The sequence below is a fragment of the Miniopterus natalensis genome, chromosome 8, assembly GCF_054644295.1.
Source record: "Miniopterus natalensis isolate mMinNat1 chromosome 8, mMinNat1.hap1, whole genome shotgun sequence".
Lineage (NCBI taxonomy): Eukaryota > Metazoa > Chordata > Mammalia > Chiroptera > Miniopteridae > Miniopterus > Miniopterus natalensis.
Window position 1 is genome coordinate 25,135,086 of NC_142088.1, and position 19,566 is coordinate 25,154,651.

Here is a 19,566-nt window from a genome sequence, read left to right on the forward strand (position 1 = left end):
AAGCAGTACTCCTAACAAAGGTGACACTTAAAAATGCCTATTGCATTAAAAACTAAAACATACTACACAGCATAAAGTTGTCTTATTGTACCATTTCATAAATTCAATTTTTCTAAAAAGGTAAAAACAACTTTAAGCTCAGCACTTTGGAAATTTAACACAATGAGCTATACAAGAAAGTAGGTTTTGATATTGATAAAGTGCCAATTTGAAAGCAGGAACATTTAACAAAAAGTGGTAGCAATTTTAAAAGGGTCATTTCCAGAAGTATCATCATTCATCCGCAGTTTCTTGCAATAGAGAGAGAGCAAAATAATAACTCCTGGCTCCATTATGAAGGAAATACACCATGGGGACATCATCGCGGCTGGATGAGAAGACCCGGAGCTCCATCTGACGGTGCAAACACCCCTGGGCGCCCTGGGGCAAGTCGCCGCCCAGATGCTCCCTTCCTCACTCTGGCCTTGGACATAACATCCTTCACACTGCCTGCCTCCCAGGGGCTCGAATGAGAAATATGTGAGAAATGTGTGCAATCCGTTTTCAAAATTCTATACAAATGCTGACTACCACTTGTATTATTGTTGCCAAAGCCAGTCTTGCTGGAGTTGAGATACCGTCCTAGACAGGATGGAGGGATTGTGCTTCAAGAAACTTAAATAACTTAGGTCACAATTGTGTGTGTGTGTGTTGAACATGTCAGAAAAGATGCTTTCATGAACAATTATACAAAGAAATATTTGTTTGGACAGAATTTTTTCCCTGGTTAGCTAAGTCTCTTCTTTAGTATTTTTTCAATACCTTCATTACAAAAGAATGTTCAGACATAATACAAAAGTAGAAAGAAAGAATAAACTCTTATAAACACACTGGATAGTATATGACACTGTAGGACAAAGATTAGTGAACTTGAAGACATAGCAATATAAACTATCTAAAGTAAAACATCAAGAGAAAAACACAAAACAAACACAACGAATAGCGCATTCACAAACTCTAGGACAACTTCAAGGAGCTAAATGTAAAATGTAGGAATAATTCATTTCCTAAAAGGGCAGAAGGGGACAGAAAATATTTTTTAAAATAATGCTCACATGTTTTCAAAGTTTGATGAAACTATAACCCCACAAATCGAGAAACTCAACAAACCCCAAGCACAAGAAACGTGAAGGAAATTACAAGGTACATCATAATCAAATCCTCAAAACCAGTCATAAAGAGAAATCTGAGAAGCACACAGATTAAAAAAAGATAAGATTGACAGTATATTTCTTGTGGGGGAAAACTGCAAGTTAGAAAACAGTAGAGAAACATCCTAAAAGTGCTAAAAGAAAAATGGGGGTGGAGGGCAACCTGAAATTCTTTACCCAGGGAAAATGTCTTTCAAAAATAAAAGTGAATGACACCAATTCTATACAATCTCTTCCAGAAAATAATTTATATTGTGAAGCAGCATTACCAAAACTGGATGAAGACAGTACACACACAAAAAAACAACTCTAGGCCAGTCTGCCTCAAGAACATTAATGCAAAAATCCTCAACCAAAATAGCAAATTAAATCCAGCAATATGTAAAAAGAACACTACATCTCACAAATGCAAGGCTGGTTCTAAATTACAAAATCAATTAATGTAAACCATTGTATTAGCTGAATAAAAAAGAAAAGCCACATGATAGTAATAATTGATTCAGAAAAAGCATTTGAAAAACTAAACACGAATTCGTGATTTTTTTAAAAAAATCAACAAGCCCTAGCTAGTTTGGCTCAGTGGTTAGAGCATCAGCCCGTGGACTGAAGGGTCCTGGGTTTGATCCTGGCCAAGGACACGTACCTCGGTGGCAGGTTCGATCCCCAGCTCTGGTCGGGGCACATGCAGGAGGCAACCAATCGGTGTGTCTCTCTCACATCGGTGTCTCTCCCTCTCCTTCCCTTCCTCCCTCTCCTTTCTACTCTCTCTGAAAAGAAATGGAAAAGCATATCCTCAGGTGAGAATTAAAAAAAAAACAAAAAACTCTCACAAACTATGAATAGCAGAGAACTTCCTTCGCCTGATAAAGGGCATCTACAAAAAATAAAACAAAACAAAAAGCCCACAGCCAACACCACTCTTAATGGTCAAGGCCTCAATGCTTTCTCTCTAAGATCAGGAAGAAGGATATGGCACAATGTCCACGCTATCTACTCTTTTTTTTTTTAATATATCTTTATTGATTTCAGAGAGACGAAGAGAGAGGGAGAGAGAGAAAGAGAGAGAGAGAAACATCAATGATGAGAGAGAGTCATTGATCGGCTGCCTCCTGCACGCTCCTGCTGGGGATGGAGCCCGCAACCCGGGCATGTGCCCCGACCCGGAATCGAACCGCGATCTCCTGGATCCTAGGTCGAAGCTCAACCGCTGAGCCACGCCCGGCTGGGCCACACTGTCTACTCTTCTTCGGCATCATACTGAAGTCCTAGGCAGCGTAATAAAGCATTAATAAGAAACCTCTATTTGCAGATGATATAGTGTTTATGATGTTGGGTGGCAGATTTAAGAGCTACCTAAAAATAAAAAATTAAAAAGCAAAAACCTACACCTGACCTGTTAGGAAGAAACTGCATGCTGAATTCAGAAAGAGAAACTGCATATTGATTATAGGTGTGCGTGACTGGTCGTAGGAAGCCAGACAGGTGGGACGCAGGGAGAGGCTGGGGGACAAGAGGCAGCGGCAGGCCGAGGGCCGAGGGCCGGGCTGCAGACGAGGCTCAGCCGCAGGGGGCGCGGGCCCGGCTCTGTGAGTAAGGGCAGAATCCCAGGGAACGGTGGCCGCAGCAGTAAGGTTTTGCCAAATACCAATACAAAAAGTTAGCGTGCGACAGGATCAAGAATAGAAACAAGTGACTATGAGTTAGTATTTCTCAGAAAATGAACTGTGAGGAATAAGCTTTAATTAATCAAGGGATAATGTTTTGCCGTGGAGTGATAGTTTGCAGAGTGTAGAAAAATAATGAATTAGAATTCACAGAATGTTTGAAACGCTCGCCTAGGAAAACAAAATGCATAGCTTTTAGTGATAAAGGAAAATTTCTAGAATTTCCATGGGAATTAAATCAAGGGCCAAGTAGAAATAGTACTGGCAGTGGGGTAATTGGTTAAATAAGCAAAAATATGCAAAATGGGCCTCTGGTATTTTCTCCTCTCCTTCATTGGTGTCATCCAGTCTCTCAGGGGGCCTTGGGGCACTGGCAGCTAATAGCCCCTGTTCCTCCGTGGGGGCCCCCTTCACTTGCTCTGCCCTGATCAGCCCCCACACACCAGCCTCTTTCCAACACACCTGCTGTGCTTATTTATCCTTGAGGACCTGAACAGAAAACGCACAGCGAGAGCCAGAGTCCCTCTGCTAACCGCTCAACAAATGAACCCTAATGTATGTTATCCTTCCAGAAGCATTAGAGTTTTAAAAAGGACTGGAAGACAGTTTCCAGCACATTGGTGGAGGAAACATTTTTAAGGTTGTTGAAGAGTCTTGCAGGGATTCTCAAGCCACACAATGTAGGTAAAGGCCTCTCTGCCTGGGAGTCAGGCTAGCCCAGGGTCTAACCTTTGCTAAGTTTCATATACACCTGAAGACCCTCCCGTCTCTTCTCATCTTGAGGGCAGTATTTTCTTTCCATGACTTGTTTCTTGCCCCTTTTTTATTGTTCAATCTAAACACATGAAAGAGACAACTGTGATGTAGTAGAAAGAACAAAAAGACCTGGATCTCAATCCCCACTTCTCTACTCCCCAGATGAGGCCTTGGGCAAACCACTTAAACCTCTTTGAATGTAATTCATCTGTAAAAATTGGTGAGAGTAACTACCTTATAGGGCGTCTGTGAGGGGAACTGTTTGATGCTGGGCACAAGGCAGGCTCTCAAAATTAGTTCCTTTTCTCCAAGTCAGAGCGCCACGTGTTCCCCTTTACACGCCCGCCTATGGAGAGGAATCAGATCTCTCCTCCCCGTAAGAAGAATGCCCTGATTTGAGTACCTAGGAAAACGGACACCTGTTCTCACACCACTTAAGGCCGCCTAACGGAAAGCCAGACCTGCCCTTTACATTTCACCGCACCCCTTTACCTAACCTGTCTGCTCTCAGGTTTCCTGGAATATAATCTGCTTGTCTGATATTGATAAAAATATTAAGTGTGGAATAGTGAAAAAGACATCAGCTTTAGAATCAGGTTGTGAGTCACAAATGTGGCTGAGTCATTGAGTTACACAATGCCTCCCTTTCCTTTTCTGGTCAGGGGAAGTAGTACCTTTCCTATTAATGAAATAATTCTGAGCATTTAATGAGATTCAGTATATATATATATATATATATATATATATATATATATATATATACACACACACATATATACACAGACACACACACACACACACACACACTGAAATATTTAAAACACCCAGTGCATCTTCATGAAAACTGGAACGTAGGCTCATGCAAAACAAAACATTTCTTTATCAAATGAAACGCTAATCATCTCTAAGGTGATTAAGCTAATCAGTCTTGGTCACACATTGAAAATCACCTGGAGATTATTTTTGTTTAAATATGATTTCCACCCTAGACTAGACTCCAGGGTGGGAGAGGCATTGGGTTTTGTTGTTGTTTAGTTTAGTTTTTTTAACAAGGCTTTCCTTCATGCAGCCTTTCATATTTGTTTCCATTTCACAAGACATGAAATGAAATCTCTGAATAGCTTTTAGCCAGTGTTTCTTCAATAATTTGCTTTCCTGTCACATCATAGCAAATGTGATAAAATAATGAGGTTTCAGGCACAGAAAAACAGTCATACCCTAAACAGCGACCCTTGCTAATGCCCCTAATAGCACAGACATGGGGCGGAAAAGACATGCTGATTACAGCTTTCATCTCCATTGCAAATTGCAGCCAGCAGGGCTGAAAACAAACGTGCCCGCTCTGTTTTGAAGTATGCAGAGCAGCTGTCATTAGCCCTTGGGGCCTGCTCTAGTGTGTTGCGGGTGTTTGTGTGCCCGCAGTCCGGGCGGCAGGGCCCAATCGGTTGCTCTCTGCCCACCCCATTCCTCCTGCGGCTCTCCGCTGGCCCCCCAAGCCCTTCCGACCCGCAGCACCGGGGAGCCCTTGCGTATGACCCACATTTTCCCTCCTTTGTGAAGAGGCATTGGTTGCCTTCCCAACCCAAGCGTATGTGACAAATAAGGCATCTCTGTAGTCACAGTGCATCGCAGTGTGTCAAAAAATAAAATTAATAAAGAAGACAGCTTTGAATCTCAAATACAGAGCAAAGCTTCCTAAAGAGGAAAGCCAGCAGTGTCCTTCGCGATGGAGTTGCCTGTTGCCATGGGAATGAATCCAAAGATTCTATGACATTTCGTGGGACCACATGAGCTAAGTGGAAAGGAAGCCTTTCAGACACCAGCCTCATGTTCATGTATTTACCTGGTAAAGCTCTGGGGAAGGGAAAATTCAAGATGAAAGGACTATATGAGTGCTTGATTATGTGGCTCAGGCACTGAAAGATTTCTATCTGAAAATTGTTATTTTTAGCAGATACATAAACTGCAAAAAAATTTAAAAGACGAGAAAAAATAACTACAGATCACCAAAATTTTAAGTACCGTTAAATCCTGATGTATAATGCATGAGAGGACAAAACTGTCACTGAGGATACCAACAGACTTCTCATTTTCATGTCTCCAATTCTACCCCAAGACAAGAAATACTAAGCTTTGCTGTTCACATGCTCCCGGGCCTCTAGGTACGAGTGTAACAACACCATGGTCTATTTCTCAAACACTTGTCACAGTCTGGGTTTCAAACAATGCTCCGAAAGACTTAGTTGAGTGGTTCTGCTGCAACAGAAACCAAGCCAGGACGCCATTCTGACTTGCTATGTCCCTGTTCTTTAGCATGGAACCCATGTTCGTAAGTCAAGGTAAAAGTTGGCCTGCTCAGCAACCCATGGTCACTGTACAAGACACAAACACCAACGTATATCTTTGGTCTTCATAGGAGGGGATGTCACTGCCAACTCCCTGCAGCCAACCTTCACCTTAGGAAGGTTCACCCTTTTCTAAAAGTTGCTACTTTCCACATATGCAGAAAACAAACAAAATTGTCAATCTTCAACCATTTTTAGACATAAAGATGACAAGGTCTAATATCTTGCTATTCTACAAGGCTCTACTTAGAACGCAGATATTAAATACTTTGATATAAAAAATTCTGTATTGTAAAGTTTATTTAAGTATGTATAGCTATAACTGCATCAGCTATCTATGATATATCTAATCTGGCTAAAATTTGTTCCTATCAACTCCTATATTTCTAGAATAAGTATTGAACATTTACGATGTGCTAGATACCTTGCTAGGTATCATGTGTTCTCACTTAAGACAATAGTTCTATTAGGGAGCCCTGGCCAGTGTGGCTCAGTTGGTTGGAGCGACATCCTGTACACTGAAAGATCTCAGATTCAATTCCTGGTCACAGCACATACCCAGGTTACAGGTTCAATCCCCTTTCAGGGCACGTGTGGGAGGCAACCAATAGATGTTTCTCTCTCACATCTATGTTTCTCTCTCTCTTTCCCTCTCCCATCCGCTCTAAGATCAATAAAAAAATAAATAATCCTATTAGGTAAATACAATTATTACTTCTATTTACATATCATTTTGATGCTAAAGGAGGTGAATTATTTTGCCTTAGGTCTCATAGACCAGATAAGGTGAGGCCTGTATTTGACCTTGGGCAGTCAGACTCCAGACTTAACTGACCGGGTCCTAGGGGCTGTTAGAGCTGGAAAGGGCCTTGGAGAGCATCTAATCTAGCGTTTTTCCAATTTTTTTTTTTTTTACAGCAATAAAAGCCTCTTGTCAAGTGAAATTTTATGTGGAAGCCTTGGTGACAAAGCAGCTAGAGCAGAGCTGCTTTTGTTGAACAAAGAGCAAGCAAGGGGACTGACTCTCTGAGACTTCTGACTCCACCAGGCATTTCCACCTTTTGTAAATTGTAGACTATTGATGTGTTCAAGCTTCAAGGAGCCACCCTGGCCTACTATGATCAGCTTCAAGTCCTTGCGCTCTCCAGGAAGCCTGTGTTACAAGAGAATTCTCCAGTGTGAATATGTATCCTGCTGTGTTCTGCTGGAGAACTCACTTCCCCTCTTGGGATACAAAGAGATCATACTTTACTTACGGGTCTGCAGGAATGAGATGAGGGAGGCGAGGGTGGATCTCAAGGAGACCAGCATCTTCCTCCGAGGCATCTTCCTCAGGTCAGGTGTTTGAATGGGCTCCAGGGCAAACAAGGCTGCTTTCCTCCACTCTCCAGCCAGGGAAAAGGCTACTGCTGTTGGCCCAGAGTTCAGAGACTCTAGAGGTTCAGGCTTTTTTGGATTCATCCATCCAAATGTTCCCATCCCAAGTCTTCCTTATCTGGCCCTTGCTTTTTGTACAGGAAACCTGTCACACCTGTGCATTCAGCCCCCCTTTAGCTCTACAACTAGGCATGATTTTCAGCAGTCTTCCCTGGGGCCTCAGGAGAAGATCTGTTAAAACACTGCCTGAAGACACTTCAGCTTTCCTGGCTCACTCTGAGTTCACAGTTAGTTGAACTGAGCGTGCTGTTTTCTTTCTGGAAGATTTCCACGGCCAGTGCCACATCCTTTAAATTACCAGTAACCCATGTCATTCAGGTGCTAAAGCAATTACTTTGCCTTCTACCTGCACCTTGTCCTAACCTGCCTCAGGTGAGTCTTCCGCGTGTGCGATGCTTCAGCACGCCACAGGTTACCACCACCAGGAATCGCCCATTCAGCACCAGCATTAGGTCCTTGCTGCTGTTTGACTAGTGAGTGTTCCAGAATCCCATCTTAAGGGCCTGCTTTCTAGAGCTAATCCTGACATCAACCAGCTTATTTTGGGTTCCCCCCAACTAAGTACCTGAGACAAGACTTCTGTGTAATAGTTTATTTAATTGTTGATTCCAGGGAATAGAAGTGAACCACCAGGAAGAGTGAGAAATGGGGGGAAATATATGTTATAAAAAATGTATATATACGTATTATATATAATACACATATAACATATGCATTATATATAACACATACAAAATGTGTGTGTGTGTGTATATAATATATAATGTCTGTGTGTACTAACTCCATTCACTTGGTCTCATTCTCAGGTCTCCACCCAGGCTTCCCTTCTCGTGGGATGTCCTCCCAGGCTCCCTCTAGGGGAGTTGATAGACTAGTTTGGGAGACACCCATGAGCTCCTCCCTCATGACACTTACAAGAATTCACTCTTATTAAGTGCCTATCATGTGCCAGGCATGACTCCCACTTAATTCTCTCAACAAGCCCATGAGGTATATACTATCTTTACATGATTAGCCTCATTTTACAGATACTGAAACTCCATTTTCTATTAAGTAGAGGAGCCTGATTGTGAACCTAGTAAACCTGAGTACAGAGCCTGTGCTCTTTGCACTACATTGCTTCCTTTGTTTTTATATTAATATACTGTGTCAAGGAAACTTACACCGACTGCTGTATTCAACTATCTATCTTCTCCGCTGACTATACACTGGACATGGAAAAACTGATTTGCTTACCACTGAATTTCCACTTATTCCAAGGTCTGCTGTATCATACTTGCTTGATAAATCATTATTGCATTAATTAACTAATGACTCAAATAATCAGATCATGCCTCACTAGGTTTAAAGCCTTTTGGTGGCTTGCCATTAAATAAGTGCAAATCCTTTCTCAAGGTGTTAGAGCCCTTCTCGGGGCTCCTGCCTGACGGAGCAGCAGCCCCTCCTCACTTTTCTTTCCCTCACTGAAACCACACACATTACATTCCAGCAACACCCAGCTGTGTATAACCTTAGGCCTCATCAAGCCTTTTTACCGTAGAAACTATTGCTTGAAATGTTTGTTTCTATCATTTTTACCTAGAAAGTTCTTACCCATTGGAGACCCCATAGGCTCTTTCATAAAAACTTCCCTGACACACCCAGTGCACCCCCCGCACACATGGACCCTGGCGTCCATCGCTCCCTCCTCTGTTCCAGTGCAGCAATTTCCATACCTTTCACTGTTGCCTTATCAAATTGTATTATAACCTTATTTACTAATAGCTCCACTTCCCCTATTTGACTGTAAACACCTTAAGGACATCTTGACCCATTTTTCTTCTTTTTATTGACGTATCTTTTAGTTGATATACTATTATTGAATTGGTAAGCTTTTTAAAAAAGTTTTAAGTGGTACATAAATACGGGTGCATCTGATAATTTATGGTGCCTTAAAGCAATAAAATACAGTACACCTAGCAGTACATTACAGGTGTTCAATAATGTGTTTAATAAATGTACCTAGTTCATGATAAATGTTCAATTAATATTTCTGAATAGCATTAAGACTTTTGTGTGATTCAGAGCTGTGGAAAAAAATTCCTACTAATGAATTATTACCTTTCTTTGCTTTATATGAGAGTTTTATTATTCACTCTGTCACACTTTTTGCCCAAGTTTATCTAGAAGCCCAGAGATAACTCTTATGGAAACTTAATTAACTGGCTAATGTTAGCCATTATTCCAAGGTACCAAGTCTGGAAACAAGGAAAAGGAAATTATATTACACTTTGATTAAATAAACATGAAAAACACCAGCTACCCTTATTATAAAGAAGGGGCAGCCTCCTATTGAACTCAGATCATTAAAAAAAAGTGCTTTTTCATGGAGAGAGGATGCACACTAACAGGTGCATGTTTGGGAAGAATTTCAGTTTAAAATTTAGAATTATTGGGCCTGGATAACTATCCTTAGGAAATAAAAAATTCAAGAATAAATTCTTTAGTAAAAGTCAAAGTGTACATACTCTTTCCTACACAACTTCTGCTAGTTCATTTATGATGTGCCAGTTGTTTTATAACATTCATGAAACAGGTATTTATAGGATGCTTCCCGGGTGCCAAGCACTGCGCTAGAAACCAGGGGTTAGTGGTGCATAAGATAGGTGAGGTCCCTGCCTTCTCATCAAAGTGCTAGGGTTTCACACTCTCCTGGCCCCATATGCCTCACAGCACTGTATTTTATGAGAAAAAAATCAGAATACATGGTGTCCTAGGTATGGCTATACTGACGAAGAACACTGTGCAGAAAATCTAAAATCTGGCCTCTGTAGCTCACACTGTCAAATTATTTATACTCTAAGTGCTGACAAGCAGCAGCTACATCTTCGAAGTAAAACAGATAAAGAGAACTTTAAGAATATGTGACTTTAATATTAGCTACTGAACAAAACCTTTAATCACTGAACAGTTGTGATGTCCTTGAGATTTTATTTGATTGGCATTTCCATTCAGCTGTGCTTCATTGCTTTCTTTAGAGATAAGAAGTTCTGTGAAATATTCTGATAAAAGCTACTGTTATCTTTCCTGTGTCAGTGGTTTGTTTTACCCATCAAGTAATTGTGAATTTGTTGTTGAGAAATGCTAAAATCTGTGGTGACATAAACAAAAGACAGATAAAAAGAACTATTAAGCAATGTGCCAGGAGCTGTTAGTATGTTTGTTTTAGCAATCCTAAAATCTAAACATTTATGCATTGTTTATAAAGAGATTGCACAGAAGAGAGCACAATATTGACATGGCATATTGGAAATGGACAAGTGCAGACACAAATGTATCAATCTCAAACAAATATATATATATATATGTACATACATATATATTACATTCATAGATATACACATATATATATATATAATATGCATTTATATATATATAAAATATGCATACATACACATATATCCCAATATATTCCAATGTACAGTCCAATTAGGGCCTGGGAAGTTTTAAAGACTTTAGAAAGAATTTAAAGCCTAAAAGTCCATTTATGCCTAATGCCACCAGGATGTTAGTAACATGTTCACCAAGATGAAAACTTGAAGGAATAAATCCCCACTGTTGCATCCTTAGGGCTTACTTGGGTTGAAACTTAAACCAACTATGACTTAAACATATTTTGGATGACTTACTCTTCTGTTTTCCTTTATCTTGTTGACAAAATACTGCTAAAAATAACCGAAGGAATAAAAAATCACCAAAACGAGAGCCAGTAAGTATAATTTCTGGGGCCGCCTAGACAAGGAAACATGCCTTGGTTTCCCCAACAGACAAGTGAGGACTATAAAACCTGTCACAAACATAATAATGTTGCAAAGCAAAACAATCTGTTGTATTTTCTATATACCATAAATAATCAATTTGAAAATTTAAATTTTAAAATGTTACTATTTCTTTTTTTAAAAAATACAAATATATTTTATTTTATTTTAAATAAACAAAAATGCTCACACAGCTCAACAGGTCACTTGGAAACAAACTCTTGCTTGACTGGATTACTGAGCAAGAACAAAGGTGAAACACAAAAAAAGTTACTCTTCTAACAGCATGGAAAACATCAGATTCCTAAGAATAAACTTAATGAAAGAGGTGTAAGGCCTTTACACAGAAATCTATAAAAATATATTAAGAGAAATTAAATGAAACCTAAATAAATGGAGAAATGCACCAGGTGAATAGGTTAGAACACTCAGGTTTATAGAGAAATGCAAAGAGCCAAAAATAACCAAGAAAATGTTGGAGAAAACTATGGAGGTCTACACTCTCTGACAGCAAAACTTTAGGAAACTATAGTAATTAAGGCAAGGTGGTAATGTTGCCAGGCCAGACAAAACAATGGGACCAACAGAGATTCCAGAAATACACACACACGGGTGTTTCATTTTGTATAAGGATGGCGCTACAGAGCCGTGGACAAAGGACAATCATTACTGTAAGTGGGCCGGGCCAGCTGATTATCCACGCTGGGAAAAACTGAAAACAGATCTCTCCCTTACACTACACACGAAAATCAATTCTAGGGAATTGGAGATTTAATGTGAAAAGTAAACCAACGAAGCTACTAATGGGTAACAGAATTATCTTCATGAGCATAGGTAGGCCAAGATATCTTAATACTAACCATAATGGAAAAAATCGTAAAATAAGGATGTGAACATCAAAAGACATTAGCAGCACATGTGACAAACACAGGGTTAAAATTCTTATTGAGTAAATGCCTCTCAAAAATAAATAATAAAAAGATAAAAAGTTACCACCCCATCTAAAAATGATCAGAAAACAAAAATATAGAATCTATATGAGATTATTTATAGTCAGTAAACACAATATGTGCTCAATCTCACTAGAGAATAAAGATAAATGGAAATAAGGGTTTTTTTAACCTCGTAGATTAACAAACATAAAAACAAGAAAAATTAAATTTAGTATTAGCCAAGATTTGAGTACTCTCATAAGCTCCTGGTGAGATTGTAAATGGACACATTTTCTGGAGACTATCTGGCAATATATCTCAAAATCCCGGAAAAAAAATGTATCCTTTGACCCAATAATTCCACTTCTAGAAATTTATCCTAAAGAAAAAGTTAACCACTTTGCAACACTGGATTTTTGTCACTGCAATGCTTACATAACAAGGAATTAGAGAGAAAGTCTAACAATAGGGAATTGGTTAAATATGTTACGATAATCCATGTAATAAGACACCATGTCATTCTTATAAAAAATGATTTGGATCAAGGATCACCACCCAAAACATTCACAGTAGCAGGTGATACCACAAAGGAGTGAAGAGGCTCTTTGGCAAACTAGGCAGCACGTGCCCCTTTTGGGAGGGCGGCTCCAATGAACTGATGCCAAGCAAGGAGTGTGTGTGTCAGGGAGGTGCCCAGTGCTGGCAGAACACTCGGGGATATTCTAATCTAAAGTTTCTGATCTATATTTAAAAGAAGTAGGAAACTGAATTTTTATGTGAAATCTCCTGATTTTTAAAAGTTGTCTGTTGTTTTAGAAATTTTAAGAAAGAGTCAGTGGACAAATAAAATGCATCATTTGATAAAAACTCCAATGTGTGTGTGTGCGTAAAATAGAAAGATAGCTGTGATGTATTGTTTTTATTATTGTAAAAAGCCTGTTTCAAAACAGTTTATATACTATGATCTCATTTTTGTTAAAAATGAAAGTATAATTTACAAGTATGTATAAATTCTAAACAGTGTCTGAAGGGGTATAAATCTAAATGTAAATAGCGGGTGATTTTTATTTCTTATGCATTTTTATATTAATCATTAATATTTGCTTATCAGAAAATGTTCTTTTCATCTGTAGTTATAGTTCTTTTCATCTGTAGTTATAAAAGACAGAGTTAACAGTTTAGTTGAAAATTTTGAGAAATCAAAATTTTTAAAAATCAAAATTACTAAGTAAATATTCTTGCACATACAATCAGAGAAACCAGAATCAAAGCCAATTCTTCCATTTACTATGTCAGTGGCTTGGGCGTTCTCACCTATAAAATGCCAGTGATAACACCTTCCATCTCCGCCTCAAATCCCCTTGGTAATGTAAAAATTAATAAACAAAACCAGAATTAATATGTGCCACACTACCTTCCTAGCATCGCCAAAAGCTAGGTGTAGATGGGGGCTTTTCCTGTCGCAGCTGCAGCCTGGACGGAGACAGACTGCAGAACGTGATGCTGGAAGAGGTCCTGTCTCGGCTGTCCCATCCGGGCAGGGCCACAGCAGAAGTCCTCCCAGTTGCAACTCCTTACCCTCAGCGTCTAAGCTGCTCTGCCCCACACCTCACTCCGTCTAGAAACAGCTCCCAAGGCCGTGGAGCAGAGAGTGGCCGCCGGCCCACCACCAGGCGCAGTAGCATCAGACGGGGTGGAATTCACCTCACCTTCTGAAGGGTATCTGGGTGGGTCCAAAGCGTGAGTAGAGCTCCAGGACAATGGAGTAAGCTAGGATTAGATCCGACCCTCAAGTAAAGGAATATTGGTTGAGAGTTCGTCACCCTTTGTCTTCCCTTCCTTGCTCTCTGCATCACCAGCAAAGCCGTGGGTCTCTGGGAGGTGAAGAGGTCCACGGGTGAAAACCTCCGGGAGGCTGATGGAAGGTGGGTTTTGTTTCTGTCTGTATCACCCCTTTTTCATCACAAGGGGCTTGTATACATTCACGCCACCATGTCTTATACATACAAGATGAGCGCAATGGAAGGGAAAGAAGGTTTTTCTGGCTGTTGTAGTACCATTTGGAAATCTACCAACATGAGCTCCTATACCTCCCCAAGTACCGGCTTAAATCCAAGGAGACATTTCATCATAGCTGGTCCATGGACACAGCATACCCTTTTAGGTATTTTTTACACAATAACCCATTTTCATTAGCATTCTTTGTTCAATTAACTCACAATAAAAGGGAACAGTAAAAGTGTTGTTTCATATCTTTACTCTTTCAGTAATGTGCAACATGAACATAATAGTGTTAGGAAGTCAGAAATAACAACACGGTAGCTAAAGAAGATGTTTATATTTGCAAAATTTCAACAATTATCTTCCCTAGGTTCCCCCAAATTAGCATATTTGTTAATCAAATTAATTAAGAAGCTTTTCAAAATAAAAGCAATGTTTTAAATAAATATATTTTCATAACCATAGAACATTTAGTTCTGTTGGAGATAACAAACATTACACTCAAGTACTTTATGAAAATATTAGGGCAAAAATGATCTAGATGCAATTATAAATATACCCTAATTAGTCATTTGCTTTCTTTTTTGTGTTTTTCTGAATGTGTTAAAATCATATCATAGACATTTTGTAATCAATTAGTTCTTAAATCATCAGGAAGATGTTATCTGACCCACATAATTTATATCAGCTCGACATGATGATATATTCTTTGAGCAACGTCATTGAGTTTCAATTAATACTCTAAATTAAATGCTATCAAAGCTGAGACCCCCTAGCTGCCCGTGTCTGCTATAGAAAATGAATGCTAGACTCTCCGTTTGGAGGAATGAGACCTTCCTGCAAATCACAACCTTGAAATTTTGTAACTAAATAATATTGTCACATCAAAATCCTAATTACAAAAGAGCTCTTACTGTGTTTCAGTACCACATAGGTGGGCATAAATTCACTAATGGTCAGCTTTTCCACTGAAATCATATCTGTTTAGTAAATTACATAAAATAAATATTTATTGATTTTATTTAATAAATATTTTAGAGCTCACTAACTGAAGAAATGACTTTTCTGATCTTTTCAGAAATCCTGATCATTTGTTTATCTTTCATTCACTCTTATTTCTACTGTGATTGTTAGGAATTTTGCTAATCTATATTTAATCTATCAAAACATCTAGGCATTGGTAAATTTGGCTTCCTTTAATAATAAGTTATGTTAACATATCTGAGTTAAATGACAAGGGTAGAGAAGTAAAATTAAACACAGCAACAGGTCCTAGTGAGTGCTCTTTAGAATTTTAGATTAACAGATTTTCCCTAAAATGATACGTTAATAACTTACTAAATGAGTAATTCAGCACAGAATAGATTTTAACAGCATCTCAACATCTCTCTGCCTCTGTCTCTCTCGGTCTCTGTCTGTCTCTCTCTGAAAGACACACACACATACACACTTCTACCCACATCCACATATGGGTATGTACACACATCTCAGAATTTAAAACACTGCTACTAAACATTTTTAACTTAGATAAATTAACTACATTAAAATACTGACATTGTGAAAATACCTGTTTATGTCCAACATCCCAGAGATGGCATCTTTTTGTGAACATCTACAAAGCTTAAGGAAAGAAAACCAGAAGGAAAAAACAGTCTTTGACACAAAGGACGGCCGAGCACGTGGCCACTGCTCAGGTCACAGCTTCCCGTTCTCCTCAGCACTTTCCTTCTCCTCTATGGCCTCCAGGCTGCGCTTGCCCTTGGCCTCGGCGCCGCCGCTGGGGGCCTTACTGAGGCCGCAAGACAAGCAGGCCAGCTGGATCTGCTTCATGTTTTCGACAGCTTCATTCTTTGCATTCTTCAACAGGTCGCCTTGGCCCTACAGACAGGTAGACACACCAGAGAAGAACGTTATGGGCAGGCACATCCTGAGTGACCATTGCTCAGGGAGGAAACAGACCCAGACCCGAGAACTCAGTTTCCCAGGGTTCACCCCAGCCTTCTGCTCCAGCGCTGTCGAGCGAGGGGCTTTGCTCTTTAAGCCCAGTATGTCAACCTGAGCCTTCCCCGTCAGATCTGTGGTTGCTGGCGGCCCCTTGAGCTTCCTGTGGTTGGGAACAACCCCAGAGGGACCCTCCTCTGAATTTGCCGAGAACATCAGCCCTTCATTGAGACTTTGCACAGCGCTGTAGCTTGTCACACGCAGGCCCAGCATTCCTGGTCGTGGGAGAAAACAAGGAAGGAGACTCTGCCTTCGAGCACTGAAAATTAGATCAGCCCCTCAGTATACAAGAGCTTACAAAGCAAAGCATCTCTGTAAAGTAAATCATACAACCTTATGCTTGGTTAACTGGTTTTTTATATATTGGGCTATCCTTGCAATCTGCCTTTGGATAAATGATTAGCTACCTGCATTCCTCTGTCTGTTCCACCATCCTAAGGACAATGTTTCCATCTGACTGATGGAGAAAGGGGCTCCAGAGGCTCAGCGTGTCAATCAAAACAAAAAGCAAATGGGGATCACAGGAAATCATCAGCTGTCAGTTACAGGGGTGCCCAAGAAATATCTTTTCCCATTATTTTTATTTCTTATTTTAGTTCATTGCTCTGCAAGGCACAGGCCCGAGAAGGGCCGTCGCCCACTTTAAGCAAGGTTCTCCATGGTACACTGTTTCATTGCTTTAATTTGATGACTGCTTTTTCCTTATGTATGAGGAAGCTTGTATTTAAAAATATGCCTCGGAATACATCATTCCTCAAAGTCTATGCAGGCACTTGTCAATGTTATCTTATATATTAATAGTTAAATCCTAATAACAGCCTTGAACTCAATGGGATGAATAAGTAGGGCTTTGCCTAATATTCTTGTTAAAGTGAACATCCCAGTTACCCCCGTCATGGACTGGGATTTTAGAAGTAGACTGGGAAGTGGGATAGTCTGGCCTTCTCACGAGGAGAAACGAAGCTGAGCTGCACGAGGTTGCGAGGCCGACCCAAGGCCACAGCGGGTACATGACTGAGCTGGGACTGAAGTCCCGGTCCTCTGCCTCTTGGGTCAGTGCCCTAGTCCCACTCCATGTTTACAGATTAGACCAAGAACAAAGACTAGAGAAGGAGCGTTCTGTCAGGTACAGATGACCTAAGGGGAAATATTCGCTACAGCGGCAGAATTTGGGAATCGGTTCTTAACAATACAGACACAGTGAGTTCCCTCTAGACCCTAAAAAACAAAGTCATATCCACTTTGAAAAATGCAATTCTTAAGTAATAATAAAACAAGATGTAAAGTCACTTGGTGCAGGCATTCTTTCTCCTTGGTGCGTTACACGTATGTCATTCATTCACTTTTCATTACATCCCTATGAGAGTGGCACTTTTCTTATTCTGTTTATGGATCACACACACACACACACACACACACACACACACACACACACTGAGGTCCAGAGCGGTCGCCTTTTCCAGAGTCACCTAGCTGGCAAATTGCAGAGTTGGGGTTTAAGTCAAGCCCAGCAGTTGGCTCCAGGGTGTGTAGTGTTAACCATGACATGATTCAGCATCTCCTCAAGGCCAATGGTCCACTCTCTATAAAGCACATTTCAGCCTCCTATTCATTGTTCCCCATGGAAGCAACACGGATAAAAAGAAAATCATTACCCACATGGCACAATCTGACAGAACTTAGAGATCAATCTAGAGAGTCAGTACACCAAGAACAAACTGGCAGGAACAAAAGTCTGTGTCTCAGTTTTGCTTTTAGCTCCAACAGCTTCTTCCTGGGCCATTTTCTCTTTTGTAAAAATGAAAATATCCTTCTGCTTTCCTCACAGTTCTAAAGATTAAAGAAAATATGTTGAAAAGCTACTTGTGATTTAAATAACCATAAGTAAACTAAGCTATAAGGTGATATGAAAAGCACTTAACATAGCCTTCTATTATAATAAATATCTTGGTACTGTGCCTATTTTAATATAAATGTCACTGACTTATTTAAAACGCATCTGCAAGAGTCTCTTTAGAGAGATGTATGTTGCTACTGTTTTTACAAATAGAAATATTCCTTTAAAAATCCAAACTGTATTAATAAAGAGATTACACCCAGTCATTCTAAGAGTATTAACTTTTAAGAGCTCCCTTTTCTTTTAGTTTTAAAATTTTTATCAAGAATTTTAAAAGCATCAACAACAAAAAATGGCCTCTTCCTTCATTGCAAGAAAACAGTGAAACACGCAAAAATATCAAGCTTGAAACTACTAGCTAATCCAGAGTGCTCGCACATCCTTTCCTGCAGCAGGTTACTAACGCATCTAATTAGTCAGTCAGAATGGCAGCTCATCAGCCTGAGCGGTGGCATCCCAGCCGAAGTGCCAGGCAGTGCCAGCTCTGCTCAACAGAAGTCAGTCTCTCCAGGAAACAATGGCCCAGAGGAGAAAACACTTTGTGCCAGTGCACAGGACACAACTACTCATCTCGTGATAACGAGGAGACACCACGTCCTGCCGAACGATGCAGGCAGAAAACAACAGGAAGAGAAAGTAAACTGTTAACTAATAGGACAAAATGAAAGGCTACGTTATGAAGGCTTAACACTGAAAACATTTAGGGAAAAATTTTGCTTTCTAATTTTGTGATAGGAGAGATACAGGTCATCATTCTACTTTGTGGTCCAAAGAATCAACTCCTCGATTCCTGCTGATTAAAGTAGCAGAACCAGAAAAGACTCATCCTAGGAAAAGCTTAGAGAGGGGGAAGGGCGTTGTTAACAACCCCATCCTGGCTGGCATGCCTTCTTGGTGCTGACCTTTCCCATTTTTCGTGCAGTGATTTCCCTGCCCGACAGCATCCCTCTCTACTCCGCTACACTCCTCAAACTCCCCCTAACGAGCCAGCTTGCCCCACGGCTCCTCCCTGCAAACACCGCTGCCCTGTGCATCATTTCCGCAGGTAGTAGGTGTTCAGGTCAGCTAAGCCATTTACAAGTATTGGTGTGTAGTATGCGCTTAAGGAGTATTGTAACAGGGTGTTTCTAAAGAATATGCTCCAAAATTCTCAGAGTCTTTGGGACAGGAGGAGGAAGGGGAGAAACCCAGGAAAATTAATTTTACTTAGTGATATATACATTGAAACACCTCTTGGGCTTGTCATGGCCTGGAATGTAAAGGGAATGGACAATTTATACACACATATGCATAACCCATGGGGAGACAGTAGTGCAGTGAAGGCCCGGGGAGGGGTCTGGCGCGGGGTGGAGGGGCCAATGGGGCGGGGGGGACATCTGTAATACTTTCAACAATAAAAATAAATTTTTTTAAACTAAAAATAAAGTGAATGTACAATCTGATCACTGAAAACTCAACCTGGAAGAAACGTCAGGCAGCTGCCAATGTTACGGTAGACGAGCCATCTCATGGGAATGTGTAGCTCTGTCTCTGGTGCTAGGAATGT

The 19,566-nt window shown here is 40.2% G+C and overlaps 1 protein-coding gene across 1 annotated transcript in view; it reads right to left on the reverse strand.

Annotated features, from left to right (window-relative positions):
* Positions 1-14,361: 14,361 nt before the first annotated feature.
* The window catches only part of PLCL1 (phospholipase C like 1 (inactive)), a 312,956-nt gene continuing 307,751 nt past the window's right edge, over positions 14,362-19,566 (reverse strand). The window contains exon 6 of the mRNA XM_016220590.2: positions 14,362-16,000. Within this exon, the coding sequence (XP_016076076.2) occupies positions 15,818-16,000 (183 nt within the window). The 3' untranslated portion in view covers positions 14,362-15,817. The remainder of the gene's footprint in view (positions 16,001-19,566) is intronic.